The sequence below is a fragment of the Engraulis encrasicolus genome, chromosome 12 (genome assembly GCF_034702125.1).
Source record: "Engraulis encrasicolus isolate BLACKSEA-1 chromosome 12, IST_EnEncr_1.0, whole genome shotgun sequence".
Classification (NCBI taxonomy): Eukaryota; Metazoa; Chordata; class Actinopteri; order Clupeiformes; family Engraulidae; genus Engraulis; species Engraulis encrasicolus.
Genome location: NC_085868.1, coordinates 48,158,799 through 48,175,521, shown reverse-complemented (window position 1 = coordinate 48,175,521; position 16,723 = coordinate 48,158,799). Strand labels below are relative to the sequence as shown.

Genomic DNA, 16,723 nt, shown 5'->3' with positions numbered 1-16,723 from the left:
TGTGCCAGACATTTGTCATGACCTGTTAAAACAGGGGTGGGGAACCTTTGTCTCGGGGGCTGTTTTATCCGACCCCCGATATAAAATGTGATGTTATGCAGCTTTACATGAAATCTGACACATTTTATAAAGGAATCTTAGAAATTACATTTGCAATACAATTAAGTTATAGAACGTGGTGGCACAAGGGCCAGCTTCAGGCAACTCCACAGGTCAACAAGGAAGTTATAATTAAAAACCCTTTATTTTATCTGGGCTATGGTCACACCTGTAAAACCGCCAACCTGTTTCATCCTGCACTGGGTCTTTATCAGGGCGTCATGACCCAGTGCGGGTTGATGTTACACACAGTTCTAGTCTGTCACAGAGGGGAGATTCAGCTCGTCGCCAACCGGTTTCAATTCACACTCATCAGGGCACATCGCATGTTACGCCTTGATGAGTGTGAATTGAAACCGGTTGGCGACGAGCTGAATCTCCCCTCTGTAACAGACTAGAACTGTGTGCACATCTTTTCAGACTACAGTGGTAACATATTTGGTTAAGGTTGCAGGTGTATGTGTAAGTCTTGTGTGGTGTTTTTTTTCCACTCTGTTTTTGGTTGTTTGTTTCTGTTTATTTTGTATTTTGTCTAACTTTTATACTATGGACATTCAATATCCTAAACCTTTGTTATTACACTTAAAAAATCAATAAAGAAACCTTTGGGAAAAAAAGAAACCGGTTGGCGGTTTTACCAGTGTTACCATGCCCCAGATAAAATAAAGGGTTATTAATTATAACTTCCTTGTCGACCTGTGGAGTTGCCTGAAGCTGGCTATAGTGCCACCACGTTCTAAATGAAAAGACTTTAGTCTTCCTACTTCAAGAGCACCTACAGCTTGGAGTCTACAGAGTTGGAGAACAAGGACGCTCAGAAATCCTTCTTCTTACAATTAAGTTATATTCAGGGGACCTAGAGAAGGTGGGGTCTGTTTTAACGGTGGCTGCCCTCAATATAGGCCTTAAGTGCAGGGGGGAAATCCCGGTTTGTGTTCATAGTACAGGCTAGTTTCCATTCAGTTTGGCTAAAGAATAATATACCTTTCGGACAATTCCAACGCCTGTGACGTATGTTATTCAGACCTAGAATATGAGAAGCACGCCGAACTCATGTCTCATCGTTTTACACAGGGACTATCAAACTAATGATGTACAGGCTGACAATGAAAAAGCTCTCTCCACTCTAAGGACAGATCTATTCAAAAAAGAAGAAAAGAAAGTCATCTAGTCAAGATCAAGTTTACTTTGTCACAAAATATAGCAACTTTGCCAATCCGATCAAAAGGATAATTTTGTCTAACTGGAACCTGTTGAAAAGTGACCCTACTCTTAGAGAAGTATTTCCAGTCCCCCCAAAAACTACATTTAGGAGGGCCCCCACCCTTCGAGACAAACTTGTACCTAGCCATCTTAATGTGAAAAAAGACCACCTGGCTCCATAGACAGAAACTGGTAGCCTACATACATGTGGCTATTGTAATCATTGCTCCAACATGAAAGAATGCAAACAATTAATTTATTTAAAATCTAACAAAACATATGACATTCAAGCACTCATCAACTGCAATATACCCTTTGTGGTGTACGGTTCCTGCGGCTGTTTTTTATATAGGCCGTACAAAAAGGTGTCTAAAAGACAGAGTCTCCGAGCATAAAAATGCCATTAGGAAGGTAAACTTGGATTATCCTATGGCTAAACATTTTCACACAGCACACAATAGCAATCCAGATGGGTTAATGGTTGAATGTCTAGAAACAATCAAAAAAGAATATTAGGGGTGGAGATAGTTTAAAATTATTACTTCCAAGGGAAACTTTCTACATATACACTTTGCAGGCCATGACATACCTATGATTAAATGAAGAAATTGATTTTAGTCCTTATTTGTAATGACTTTTCAGTTTATAAGTGGTTTTATAGTATTGGTAGCGGTCCTAATCTAGGCCGTTTGCCACCTAGTGGCTCTTTATGTATCTTATTTTGTTTGTGTATATATTTTTTCCCTCTACCTGGCCATTCACCGTGACACCTGTGTGGCCATCTAGTGGCTCTTGCATGTATTTAAATTTTATTAATTTTTTTCTCTCTCTCTAACTGACCATTTACTGGCTTTTGACACCTGCGTAGCCACCTAGTTGCCCCTGCATGTAATGTTTACCTGGGAAATGGTTCATGTGACTTCCCACTGTGCTGGGCAGGTGTATATCATGAATTCCTGTTTGAGCAGTACCCTGAAGAAGGCTTGTGCAGATACACGTGGGTCTCTGCTCCCATGTTTTTAAACTTAATAGCCATGTTTTAATAAAGGGCTTTTTAATATTTTTGCACAAGAAGAGTGCCTTGGACTCCCTTTTTTGACTAAATTAAATGATTTTAAGGAGTAGGAACAAATGGCCTTCTTTTCAGGACAACCTTGTCCCTAATTGTCATTAGGGCAGTCATGGGTGAGCGGTTAGGGCGTCAGACTTGCATCCCAGAGGTTGCCGGTTCGACTCCCGACCTGCCAGGTTGGTGGGGGGAGTAATCAACCAGTGCTCTCCCCCATCCTCCTCCATGACTGTGGTACCCTGAGCATGGTACCGTCCCACCGCACTGCTCCCCATGCGGCGCCACTGAGGGCTGCCCCCTTGCACGGGTGAGGCATAAATGCAATTTCGTTGTGTGCAGTGTGCAGTGTTCACTTGTGTGCTGTGGAGTGCTGTGTCACAATGACAATGGGCTTTCACTTTTCACTTATTATAGTACGTGTCATAGCACAGAAGGGGCTCATCCTGGACTTCCGGCGGAACAAAGATGCTCCTGCCCCCCCCTGTACATCAATGGTGAATGATTGGAGCAAGTGAGCTCATTTAAATTCCTATGTGTACACATCTCCGCTGATCTCTCCAGGTCGATTAACACCTCGGCTGTGGTAAAAAAAAAAGGCCCAGCAGCGATTGCACTTCCTGAGAGTACTAAAGAAAGAACAGTTAGACTCAAGCTTGCTGGTGACCTTTAACCGTTCCACCATAGAGAGCCTGCTGACCTACGCAGTGTCAGTGTGGCACTCAAGCTGCACTGAGGCTGAGAGGAAGAGACTGCAGAGGGTGACCAAAACAGCACAAAAAAATATCATAGGCTGCCCCCTGCCTCCCATACCCACCATCTACAACTCCCGCTGCGTAAGTAGAGCCGGGAGTATCATTAAAGATCCCACACATCCTGGCTTCCATCTCTTCACACTGTTGCCCTCTGGCAGGCACTACAAGGCATTACCAGCCAGAACCAATAGCATGAAGAACGGGCTTCTTCCCCAAAGCTGTTACGACAATGAACTCACACTTACTGGACTATGTTCATCTGTAAAGGACTGTGCACCTTGTAGTGAAGCTCAAATCTCAGTATACTTTGTATAATGACAATAAAGGCTTTCTATTCTATTTGACCAGTAGAGGGTGCAGAGAATATGCCTCAAACCCACACATGACATGACATGAAGTTCTTTTCAATATCCTAACTGGGGTCTCGCGCTTCGCTGATGCCCCGTCTCCGTGGAGAAAACAATTAACTTTCCCCGCTGTCACTCTAGCCACAACAACTTTTTGGAGGACTTTTCCCCCTTTAACATCTTGTTTGCCAATGAGAAAATTGACTAGGAATTGTGCTTTTGCGAGGTATTGAAAAAACATTTGTGGTCAATGAGGTCATCACAAGGCCACAAGCAGAAGGGAGGATGGGAGTCAGGATAATGGAAAGAACCCGTGTACCGTGAAGGAAGGAGTGTCCTGTAGACAGGAAATGACATCATGCAAATGAAGTGAGGTCATGATGCACAAGCTGGGTGTGTTGTCTCTACTGGCTCATGTTTAATATTACATTGCTCACCCACTGACAAAGTGCTCTGCTCTGAGGTCTGTGGTGGCTCTCTAAAGGCAGAGCAAAGCACTCAAACAGCAAGAAATGTTGCTCCTCAAACACTACAATGTATACATTCTATATACTTCATAACAGTAGCCTATGCCATCAATTTTGACCTTTGGAAGGGATACTGCCCTAAAGAGCAAAAAGACAGGTAGGCCTACTGTGCATCAATTCAAACAGAGTAAAATGGCTTTAAAATGATTCCGTAGACCATTGTAGTTTGGGGGATTATTGACATTTAGCTGTTTTGAAGCTCAATCATGTAGTATATTTTATATGTCATTAGTTATTTTCAAGAATGCACTGCCTTTCTGCTTCATAATACACCACCGCCCTGACTCTATGAAAGGCACGAATCCACAGCCGTATTTGTCGTTATTGCCGTTAGAGCCGTCATCCCTGTGGCAGCACTCCAATACATACAGTGCACTGTTTTCATTGTCATGTAGGGATTATGACAAATCCTGGGCCATAAATTGTCCTAACTTTTCCATGTCTACAACAGCAGCTTTAGGGGAAATGCATTGAATAATATGATGCATTTAAGCTCAATTAATTTGCACAGAGATGCCTCATTTAATTTTATATGCATTCTAAACAAAAAAAGGACACTTGACTTGATGCCTGCGCCATACGTATGACATGAGTGTCATAAGAGTGTCGTAACGCAGTCATGGACATGTCATCCACATAATATCAATGGCATAAACATTGCATGACTCTTGCCATAGAGTGACATTCGATTGTGTCAAACAATGTCAACTTTTCATGAACATGACATTGAGAAAATGTTAATGACTCATCTATGACTTTATAATTACACTGTTATGACACACACTGTCGTGTGTCCCCCCCCCAAAAAAAAAAAACAACAACCAAAAAAAACAAAAAACAAAAACAAATCAACCCATCATTCCTTTGTTTTCTGTAAATAATTTAGGATATGCAGTTGGCTTGTGAAAAAACGTTAAAGATTTCATGACATGAGAAGCAGGCGATGCAGTCCTTTAGCAGACAACGGAAAAGCTTGCGAATTTGTCATGGAGTCAGGGTGAGGTTCGGGGTATTGTAAGGTGTATTTGTCTGGAGAGCACAAGGGCACTTTGTCAACAGACACTGCAGCAATACAACAGAGTAGTGGTTCATTCAATTCAGGCTACCTTCCCAGCTCTACAGAAATGTATTTGAACAGCCAAGAACAACAGTCAGTTTCTGTCACACACCCACACAAGCCTTCTGCATACATTCATTTCTGGCTGCTAACAGCAACAGTTTTCTAGTAGCCCTTTCTTCCAGATGCGATCGCGCATTCACCAGTCGCGGAAAAAGCTTAGCTATGGCTCATAACGGCATTGCTATGACATTACAGATTAACAGATTAAGACAAAGTCATTACCATTTTGATGACTGTGATTGAGGTTATAGCAGAAGCTCTGCATGAAAGTGTTGGAATTGGAATCATCTGTTGCTGATTGACTGTTTAGAGCTCTGGATGTTTCTGTCCCTAAGAGATGTACTGGATTTCTACTTCTCCTAAGAGGTAGACTGGGTAGTGCTGCTGTCATCAGTGGAATGTTATTTCAAGGCAAAGATAGGAATTTCACCTTGAACATCACCTGTAACTATAAGGCAATTCAACATAAAATCAATGTTTGTGAAAGAAAAAAACGACAACAACACCTGTTAAATACTGTTTAATGTTTTTTTTTAAGTATGATAAATTCAGTAGCGTAACCATATTAGAAATTCAACCGACAATTGTGTTGAGTGTGTGAGTTTTAATAGTTTGGCACTATTCCCATGTTTGCTTTAGGCAAGGCCTCGGCAACTACGGGTAGGTGACATACACAAATTACTGGTAAAGTACTAATATAGCCTGGTAGGCCAGACTATAAAACGAAGTGTATAGTCTGAGCTCGCACCGTAGGCAAATTCACCATGCTAACCATCCCATTGACTTGCTGCACAGATTCAAAACTAGCCGGGGCTGCGTTTCCCAAAAGTTGTACTTCAGCCTAAGTAGTACTTAACCCTCTGAGGTCTAAGGCCTTTCAGAGGCTTTTAGGCTGCTTGCACCACCCTGATATTTTCAAGTATTTTCATTTCATATATATATATTTGGAACCTGGAAGGTCTGAGGTTTCTAATGGTGTGACTTATATGTTTCAATGACAAAAACTCACAGAGTTACAGATTTGTTTTTGGAGACAACTTGCCCTCTTAAGGGCACTCGGACCTCAGAGGGTTAAGTATGAGGTACCCCCCCAGGCAATATACTACATCACTAAAAGTTTATACACACAATAATTGTATAGGCCTACATACAGTGTTTTTTTTCTCGCACATGCAAATACAATTCTTGCGCAAAGTGCATGTGCAAAGTAAAACAGTGTATGTATAAACTTAGTGATGATGTGAGACCTATTTATGATATATTGCCTAGGGGACACCTCAAGTTTTTGGGAAACGCAGCCCAGAGCGCTGTAAATAGAGGACAGAGCCAGGCCACAATTCTTGGCCCAACTAGGATTATACCCTATGGTGTGATGCTAGCTAGACCAACTCATTGTCTGCATGAGTGAATGTTTCCACATGTCAGTCAGAGATCATCTAATAACTGCATAATGCCTTTGACCTATTGTTCTTGACCCGGAACTTGTAACGTTAGCCCGAAGGCTATTTTGATTAGTGCTCATTTTAGTTTTAGTTTTCATTTAATTGTTTTTATTTCCGTCATAGGAGTGTAAACAATGCTTTCTAGTAATAACTTGTTCTGCTTTTCAATTTAATCTGGTCCTGCTACACGTTGTACTGGTGCTCCTGAACAGTGAGGAAGGACCACCAAATTCAACTAGCATTAAAAAAGTCTGGAGCCCTGCTAATGTAACAAACAATCTTCATCAAAATCTAGTAGTGTCAGTGATCGCCGTTAACAACACATGCTTAACAGGACCCCGTTTCTGAAAAGCTTTATTGTAACCAGTTAGCAACTTAGATGGTTGCCTATGGGAAACTGCACAGCAACCAAGACAGCTGCTAACATAGTTAGCAACAACACTGTCCAGAAACGCACCCCAGAGCCAGGTCAGCAACTGACGGCCGCCTGGTCTGTGTTTCAGTTCTAGAATGTCCAATGCCAGCAGCGTTCCGCTGCCTGGCCTGAGAACAGCCAAAGCCATCAGTTAAATCTGGTACGGGGGGTTGGCCACCTGTACCTCATGCTAAGATGGATGCTACATTAGCCTAATGGGAGGCAGAGGGCTGCCATCCCGGGTTCAGAAAGTAAAAGTCCTGCCACATATTCAGTCCAAACGATTCCCTAAAAGCCCACTGATCCATACAGTAGGTACTTCAGGAAGTTAAGCTAGAGTGCAGGCAGAATAGAGAAATGCACGCCGGGCCATGTCAATTTCTCAATTCAGTTAATCCGCCTCTGATAGAAGGTGCTTTCTCTAGCGCTCCTTTTAACGCCAACTCAGTCAAGCAGGAAGTCAGGCCGCGGGTAGCCAAAAAGCTCAAAGTCCCCCATGAAGTGCTCGTAGAGGCGGCCGATGTCCCGCTTGCTGATGCCGGAGAAGTAGCTCTCCACTTTGGTGCGGTTGTAGCGCGTGATGCCCGGCGGGATGGTGGGGTAGGACACCAGGCTGTCGATGCCAGCCGCCTTGAGGATGTAGGGCGCATCGCGATCCAGCGTCTCGTGGTGGCCCACTGCGTTGTAATTGATGTCGCACGGGGCGCACAACTCCACGTACGTTATCCAGTGGATCACGTGCTGCCCAAACTTTTTGTTCAGTCGCTTTTGGCCAACGGAGTCGCCCAGGTAGCGCACAAAGTCCTCGAAGCGCAGTCCTGGGGCGTGTCGGGGGGCGCCCGAATCCTCAGTGTCCTGGCGCATCTTGCGGTACTTGCGGATGATGGCGGGCGCAATGTCATGCTTGTACCAGGGTTCAGAGCGTGGGTTCTTCACAAACTTGTCCTTGTAGGCGGAAATGATGCGCTCGAAAGGGTCACGTACGATGAAGAACTTGAAGTAATTGTCCAGTCTGTTTCGAAGAACAACAAAAGGCAAATTAAGTTCAATGTCATGTAGTTTACATGTAGTTTCATGTAGTAGACATACCATCATAACAATTATGTAGGCTTACCTGTAATATACCAATATACTTAATATACCAATATGATGCATTAACTTAGAGAAAAAAACTAATTGTAAAGGTGTCAAAGAAATCAAGGTGATTTTCATAGACCTTTCTTTGATCTCCTTCTCCTTTAAGGATGAAAGGCGTGGCAAGCCATTCTTCTCATGATCATGGACCAATGGTTCTGGAATGTCCTCCACTTTGGAGAATTTCCCTACAGAGGAAAACAATTAAAAAAAAAAGAGTGTTCCACTTTTTGGTTAACTTACAATAGTACCGGACCAAGAACAAAATCTTAAAATATCTTACAATATACACACTTTTAATGAGCAATTCCTTCCTTCTCCAGTGCACTGCATTTGTCTTGTGGGTTTTGCATCCGTGTCAGGAGCTTTCGCATTCATGCAGAGTTGTGGCCCTCCTCAGTCACGGCAGGTACCATGGACACAGATGCAACATAGTGCACTGCCAGCCCCCTGGTGCTGAGTCACTACACGTCATGCATCAAGCACGGTCAGACACAGATACAGCTAAGGGTCACACAGTCACAGACACTCACCATTGAGAACAATGAGGACCTTCTTCCACTGCGTGTTGCCAACCTTGGGGGTCTGGCAGAAGAGGATCTTATGCTTGTCGCAGACGAAGATGCGGTCCAGGAGGAACTTGTTGATGGGCGTGTGGGTGTAGTTTCGTAGGGAGCTGTTCTTGCAGACGGCGGTCAGCAGGTCCAGGCGCTTCTCCACCACTGAGTGCCAGTCCGACGGGACGGTGGATAAGACTGCTGCAGTCGACTGGAGATGGAGGAAAAAACGTGTTCATGCATGCGTACACGCCCGCCCGCACACGCACAATTGTTTTATACATGATGAAAACCAACTTAATTACTGTAAATGCTTCATATATTTACACATCTCTTGCTTTTTCCTGATTAACTTTTTCTTAGAATTTTTCATTCCCAACTTGAAATGCCCTTGCACATTGTTCAGACTCTGTCATGTCATTTTTTTCAGATTTAAGAGTAAAGTTTTTGTTTTAAAATTAAAGTTATTTGATGGGAGATGATTTCCAGACTTTTACCATATGTGTATTAAACAGTAGTGCTATGAGTATTAATCAGGGATTAAAGTACAAAAAAAATACTGAGCTTGAACTTTCTGGTGTTCATTTGTTTTTGAGAGTGTGGTGGAAAAAAACAGTCTATCACCGTGAGGCGGAGATCCGGTCTGCTACTGGAATACTTTAATCCCTGATTAAAGGCGCATGCCACTATTTTGGGGCTTAAAACAGTTAAAATCGTTGGCCAGGGTTTATATAGGTGGTTAAGTGTCTTATTTTTCATGTAAGCCCTTGTCTTGTTTGCTACACGGATCCATTGACATTCACTAGCTTAGCGACATACTCCCTCTTTTAACTTGTCTTAAAGCAAGACAACGCTTAACATGAAAAATAAGGCACTTAACCACCTTTATAAACCCCAGCCAACGATTTTAACTGTATTAAGCCCCAAAATAGTGGCATACCCCTTTAATACAATATCTGAAGAGTCAGCCATGAATTATTTCACCAGGATGGTCCTGTGGAGTATTACTTTTCTTTCAGGGATCCTAAGCCTATAGCCCAAGAGTGGCAGCACGATTACCAAAACACTATGGACAGTCTATAGCATACAGCATTCATGTTTTAATGCTTATAATATTTTTTTATAATGCTTCCAACAATGCTTATAATAACAACACTTCACAGTGTACTTTTTAATCAACACAACGAAACAATATTTGACACGTAGGAGCCTTACCACATTGTTAGAATGCAATGCTGGTCTTTGAGGTTTCACTGTGTGGATGGTCAGCTCAGGCCAGGACCGTGACTCTGCCTTACTACTGTAGTCTGGAACACAGATCAACAACATGTACACGTCACCAACCTGTAACTCTAAAATGTGAGATTAAAATGGCAGTGGTTCATGTGGTCAGTGGTTCAGTGACCAGGTGAACGGCACTTCACACTGCAAGCATGGGGCATACGCAAAACATGTCCGAATGAATCCTTGGTCAGGCCGAAACGGTTAAAAAATCAAAGCGCCGTGTCAGCGGGGCGCAAGGATGGGCCCGCGAGAGAAAGCCCGGACAAGTGCGAGTTGTAACTTAGTACTGAAGTTTCTTTTCTGCGCAGGTGTGAGTGTGCTCCCATTGAAATGTATGGACTGGGAGGGCAGGGACGGGATGCTGAATCTCGCCGATAGAACACGCATGTAGACGGTGTGAAAATGACAACTGAACACCCTGTGAACCTCTCGTGCTTGCGCTGCCCCCATCCCTGTGCCTGCACTTATATGTGAATGTAAGGTGACTGTGGTTTGTACACCTCTATGCCAGCTGTGAGCTGCCTGTTTCTTTATCTATCATGTTGCCTAAAAATGGGAATATAGCATGTCATCATAATATGCATTATAAGTTCAATTGATTTATGCTTTCACAATGCGCCTCCACACACTACTTTGAAGACATGGGGGCATGGTGGTGTTGTAGTTGCAACATTGTTGTGACAACATATCATAAAAAATATGGGCCTTCTGAAAAAGTGCAGTGTGTTAAGTCAGCACTGTCTCACTTAAACATGGCGTAGTGATATTGTTTTATAGGACGGTTATAACAAAAATGCCTTTTGAAAAACCTTCTAATGTCCATGTTACTTACCATCCAGTAAGGATATGCAGCAGTATTAAATACAAATCTTATTAGATGACAAACGGATAAATGCTGCCTTAGGCCAAAATGTCTATATCTGTTCTGTATCAGTATACCACATTAAATCACTAAGATTTAAGAAATGTCTGTTCATCATGACATCCAATTAAATTAGATTCGTATTTAGGAGTGTGCTGCCGCTGTCTGTGTCACTCACCATCCGGCACCCGCAGGTTGTAGTTGATGAATCGGCTCGCTACCATGAGCAGCAGGAGGACCCAGCCACAGGCACCCACTAGCAGCCAGTGCCGACGCATCATCTCCCAATGCACCAGCCGACAGCCATCCACACGACACCTGCACCACGGAGAGGGAAAGAGGAGAAGGGGGGGGACCAACGCCCTTTTTTTAGCCATTTATATATTATTTAACCTTTGTTTAACCAGGAGAGGTCACGTTGTATCACAGTGACTTTCTTCCCAGGCAAGTTAAAAGGTTTCAAAAGCCAAGGTTCAGCCAAGCTTCGCAATACAGACTATTTATCTTTCCAAGGGAACAAGTCAATGTGGGAGTAGTGTTTGTTGTCAGCCAGGGCTAACACATCATCTTCCAAACTTGGTCCAGGTAGACAGATGCTGAGGCACTCAAGGTTGCATTTTTTGTTACTTTTTTATTTGGCTACAATGCCTACGCATTTCGGGACTTATGGCCTTCTTCAGGGAGTATCAACTCTTGATACTCCCTGAAGAAGGCCATAAGTCCCGAAATGCGTAGGCATTGTAGCCAAATAAAAAAGTAAAAAATTGCAACCTTGAGTGCCTCAGCATCTGTCTACCTGGACCAAGTTTGAGAGCCCCTACACTGATGAGCACCAAGGAATAAAGGTGAAGACCCAGAAGCACTCCAATTACCTGCTTGTGTTTGTGTGTTTGATACATCATCTTCCAAGTTCACAGCCGATCGCTGTCCGCGCTGCACCTGCACCACGGGGGGATGTGTGTGTGTGTGTGTGTGTGTGTGTGTGTGTGTGTGTGCAAGAAGACCAGTGTCTAACAGTGTTTACCCCACAGAACAATTTTAGTTACCCAAGGTTCACAATAGAGATAGTGTTAATCTTTCCAGGGGACCAAGTCAATGGGGGTGGGTGGGACTTAGTGCTAGTTGTCAGCCGATAATAATCATCCAATACACTGACCGCCAGCCATCAACAAGAGGACCAGCCATCTTAAAGAATAACTTCAGTCAATTTCAACATGCAGTTGTAATGCTCATGCTCACACTACCCTGGACTTGTCAGTACGTGAGTCATTTTTCCCCCCAGCCTTTTCCGAGGCCCTGGTCATTGTAATGGGGGCAGCTGTTTGTTTACATTTCATTTGATTTATTCCCAGAAACATCCAAATTTTCATGTTGAAAATGGCTGTAGTGGTCCTTTAATGTTTTCCACGTAACATTTGTCAGACAAGGTTCACAATACAAACATCTTCATCTATTCAGGGGACCAAGTCAAGGGGGGTGGGAAGAGATGATCATTGTTAGCCAGGGCTGACACATCATTCCCTAGAACAGTGTTTCCCAACCAGGGGTACGTGTACCACTAGGGGTACGCGAGCACACCTCAGGGGGTACGCGGAAAAATGTAATAATAGCAAATATATTGAGTGTAGTCACATTGGGATAGAGGAACAGAGCATGTGTGAGGGCGAGGGGGTACTCATCATATGACAAAATGGCTTAGGGGGTACGCAGGACAAAAAAGGTTGGGAAACACTGCCCTAAAACACTACACGACTGCCAACCACATGGCACCTGAAACATGGAAAGCAGAGGTATCGATTTCGGTTTCAGAAGGTTAAAAAAACCTGCCAGTTTCCTTCTTGGCTGAGTAACAAGTGAGCTGGTTGGATCAAAATTCTACTTTTTAAAAAATCTCTGAACCTGAGATGGACACTTCTGATGGAAGGACAGAAGACAAGGGTCTTACGATCCACACCAGTCTCACAAGACACCAGCTGATGCATTCCAGAGCTTCATGCATTCATTCAGCTCAACATAACAGTTTTCATTAAAAGAAACCCCATTAATTTCATGAGCCTAAAGCAACGTCATACAGCTCCCAGCAGACATGTTGCACTATGTAGCATCCGGCATCAAGGGGTTAAGGAGCTTTAAGGAGATACTGATATACACTTCGCCATTCACTGTACAGCAAATAGGCTACCCAATGAACATGTTTTCCCACAGTGCTGACGGACCTCTCTGCTAGTTAACCTTTTAAAACTGATTGATCGCCTAGTGTAGACTTGACAAGAGAATAAAAGCAGACACACCTTACAATGAAATGAGTGTATTAGTGTGTCAACTTTATAAAGCTGAAATGGGCATTTGTTTTTCAATGGTAGGCCTAAACAGTAAAGCTAGCCTGATTATCATGACTTTCAAATAGTAAAGCCATACTTTCTAAAGTATGCCACCATCAAACTTGGCTCCTGTTGTGTCTTCCCAAAGCTGTACAAAACAACTCACTGACACCTTCAAGTCATGTACATTCAGCCAAGCAATAACAACCTTCATTACACACTGTCCTGCCCTGGAATGGCCAACCCTATCTCAGCCAATCAATGTTCCTGATAGGTCCTAGTACGCGCTGTTGAGGTTTGCAGGCAAGGACAACATTTATTACTGACCCTGGTAAAACGTAAACATAGATTCCCTTAGTCTGCAATGTAGACACCCAGCTGTAGTAGACATGGAGAGGTTTAACTGTCAGCTGGCGAATAGCGGACTGTCATGTCAAGTCGACCTGACAGCAGCTGGGTAAATTAGCTGGACTCGCAGGGCACTTAAATCAGCGACATTACGGTCTATAACTAAACGAACGTCATATTGTTAAACTATAAGAATTAATTTACAAAACGAGTCACAACAGCTCTAGAACTACAACCTACTTTTCATTAGCTACAGCCCACCAGGCAGCGCACCACCACTGATGGAGCTAGCTGGCTAGGTGGAATTCTGCTTGGGGGCAGATGTGGAGGAGGTGCCAAGTGGCAATAAAACATGAGAGCTGAGGAGACTTACATGAGGGAATTGTGAAATGTACAGTTTGTGTCTAAGCATTAAAAAGTTGAGTTCCTAGCATCGTCAGAGGACACAATAAACATGGCATCAGGAAGCTAACCAAGCTAACTTTCAACGCACCGTTATCGACCATTACGCACGATAGCTATGTTAGGAACAAGAGGCAGATGGCATTCGCGTTTAGAGAGAAGATATGAGCAGAGTTTATTACCATAGCTTATGTGCTGGCCGCACATCCCCAAGATAAGCGATGTCCATCCATTTCAAGTTAGATCTGTGACTGTCCCGTTGTGTTGACAAATAGCTATCTCATCACATGGGCCCAGAACAAACTCTTTCATCATGACCACTGCCACAGACCACCCTCAGACTCAACATCGCCCCTGGCGTTACAATGGGTAAACACGACTTCAAGGCTACAATCGCTTATTTGACCCTAGATCAGACAACCTTTTCAACTTAATATAATAATAATAACAAACAACAATATAATAACAATAATAACTAAAAGTACAATAACTAGGCCTATAATAATAAAAATAGGCCTAATAATGTGGTTGCTAAAATTATTATTATTATTATTATTAGTAGTAGTAGTAGCCTAGTAGTAGTAGTAGACAGTAGTTGTTGTAGCCTAGTAGTAGTAGTAGGCTAGTAGTAGTAGCCCTAGGCCTAGTCTTCTAGAGCAATGTTTCCAAACCTTTTTTGTCTCATGTACCCCCAAGCCTTTTGGTTGTGCCATGAGTACCCCCTATCTCATGTTTTACATCACTTTTTCTATTCCAGTGTGACTATGCTCCATGCATTTGCTAAAATTACATTTTTCCAAGTACCCCCTGAAGTGTGCTCGCGTACCCCTAGTGGTACACGTACCCCTGGTTGGGAAACACTGTCTAGAGCTTATCCTGGCACACCCACAAAGAAGTCATTTGGAGACCAACTCATTGGCCGTGCACAAACACAATCCACATCATAAATGCACTAGACCAGAGGTATTCAATTAAATGTTAACGAGGGCCAGTTTTTCAAATACCTCACAGTTAAGCGGCCGAACTATAGGTATGTATTATGGTTGCCGTCTGTCAATGAAAAAAATATGGGAGACTTTATCGAAGTGGAGGGTCTGGGGGTCCTCCTCCAGAAACTTTTGCATTTCTTAGATGTAATTTCCTGCATTTTAATGTCCCGTGTCGTGTCCCATTTCAGCACGATAAAGGAACCCATACTTTTATCTCTAAATTCTAAAAAAAATATTCTATATTTTAAGGGGCTTGTAGGGGGCATTGCTGTCCAAGGGCCGCATCTGGCCCCAGGGCCGCCATTTGAATAGCCCTGCACTAGACTCTCCAACTCCAACAGTTTTACTCTCTTCAGTGTTCCTTGTTGTTTGTCCATAGTCTTTTGGTAGGTAACCTTGCTGCCATTCTTGGGCTATATAGGCCTACTCACTGGAAGAAAAGTAATACTAAATGGGACCTTCCTTGCCTAATTAAATGGTGTATTTATTTTCTTTTTAACATATTTAATTATGGGCAGTCATGGGTGAGCGGTTAGGGCGTCAGACTTGCATCCCAGAGGTTGCCGGTTCGACTCCCGACCCGCCAGGTTAGTGGGGGGAGTAATCAACCAGTGCTCTCCCCCATCCTCCTCCATGACTGAGGTACCCTGAGCATGGTACCGTCCCACCGCACTGCTCCCCATGGGGCGCCACTGAGGGCTGCCCCCTTGCATGGGTGAGGCATAAATGCAATTTCGTTGTGTGCAGTGTTCACTTGTGTGCTGTGGAGTGCTGTGTCACAATGACAATGGGAGTTGGAGTTTCCCAATGGGCTTTCACTTTTCACTTTCTTTCACTACTTTTTAACAGCCTAGAGGGGGTACACCAGGGCTGTTTTGGACCTAAGGCCCTAATTACGTAGTTATTTTAAAAGTGATGGGTTAATAGACAATGTTTTAACTCCAACTCCTTTTTTAACTCCAACACCCATTGTCATTGTGACACAGCACTCCACAGCACACAAGTGAACACTGCACAAATCGAAATTGCATTTATGCCTCACCCGTGCAAGGGGGCAGCCCTCAATGGCGCCCCTGGGGAGCCCGGCGGGACGGTACCGTGCTCAGGGTACCTTAGTCATGGAGCAGGATGGGGGAGAGCACTGGTTAATTACTTCCCCCACCAACCTGGCGGGTCGGTAGTCGGCTCTATTGAATTATATGAATTACTTAAGTAGGCTAAAGTTTGAGTACACAAGTTGGCTGCGACTATAAGTAGGCTTCAGCTAACATCTGTGACCCTGCCCTTGATCAAAAAGACATGTACTAGACATAATGTGCAACATTTCAGTTATTGATAAGATAGAATGTGGAGACTTACATTGATAAGTTTATCAGGGCTTGAACACCAGCAGAAAACTGGGGAAAAAAGATTTCTCAATTAAAAAAGCTTTCTTGATTTAAAAAAAGGAACGGATTGATCCCTGTTGGGTTGACAGCTCACCCTGCAGGTGTAACACTGACTGCATGAATGAATAATGAATACATACATAAATATGATTCATGATTGCATTATGAAGGGGATGCTGCTATACAGCCTTACAAGCTTACCCGATAAATTGCTTGCTTTTGTTTTTTGTGTGCATTACTAGAAATACAAATTAGATTAAATTTAACATTATTTATTCCCTAGAGCAGAGGCTCCCAAACTTTACCAGAAGTCCCCCCCATGTCCCAGTAGATTACAGCTAAGTCCCCCCTTACACAGGCCATGCTACATTATTTTTTATGTGCACCACCTTTCACAAGTTTTTGCACCCTTACATTCATGAAGCCATTTCATAGAGCAGACTAAACCATATTTCTGTTAACTG

General features: G+C 43.3%; 1 protein-coding gene across 2 annotated transcripts; it reads right to left on the bottom strand.

The window, feature by feature from the left end:
- Nucleotides 1-5,622: 5,622 nt before the first annotated feature.
- chst10 (carbohydrate sulfotransferase 10) lies at nt 5,623-16,408 on the bottom strand. 2 transcript variants are annotated; one of them, XM_063212767.1, is made up of 6 exons: nt 16,231-16,408; nt 10,990-11,129; nt 9,881-9,972; nt 8,642-8,876; nt 8,191-8,296; nt 5,623-7,986 (listed from the first exon to the last, which is right to left on the bottom strand). In XM_063212767.1, coding segments are annotated over exons 1-6 (1,143 nt in total). In that variant the 5' UTR covers nt 16,233-16,408; the 3' UTR covers nt 5,623-7,418. The 2 variants fall into 2 exon arrangements, with proteins under 2 accessions (XP_063068837.1, XP_063068836.1); XM_063212766.1 differs by lacking the exon at nt 16,231-16,408 and adding an exon at nt 14,065-14,268.
- Nucleotides 16,409-16,723: the final 315 nt, after the last annotated feature.

What these genes read in the sequence shown, in the direction of transcription:
- chst10 (XM_063212766.1), bottom strand. Translation starts at nt 14,111, where the DNA reads ATGGACATCGCTTATCTTGGGGATGTGCGGCCAGCACATAAGCTATG. An exon ending in GGTCCTCATTGTTCTCAATG is followed by an intron (nt 8,297 to 8,641) that starts GTGAGTGTCTGT and finishes TTTCCTCTGTAG; the next exon opens with GGAAATTCTCCAAAGTGGAG. An exon ending in GAGAAGGAGATCAAAGAAAG is followed by an intron (nt 7,987 to 8,190) that starts GTCTATGAAAAT and finishes TCTTCGAAACAG; the next exon opens with ACTGGACAATTACTTCAAGT.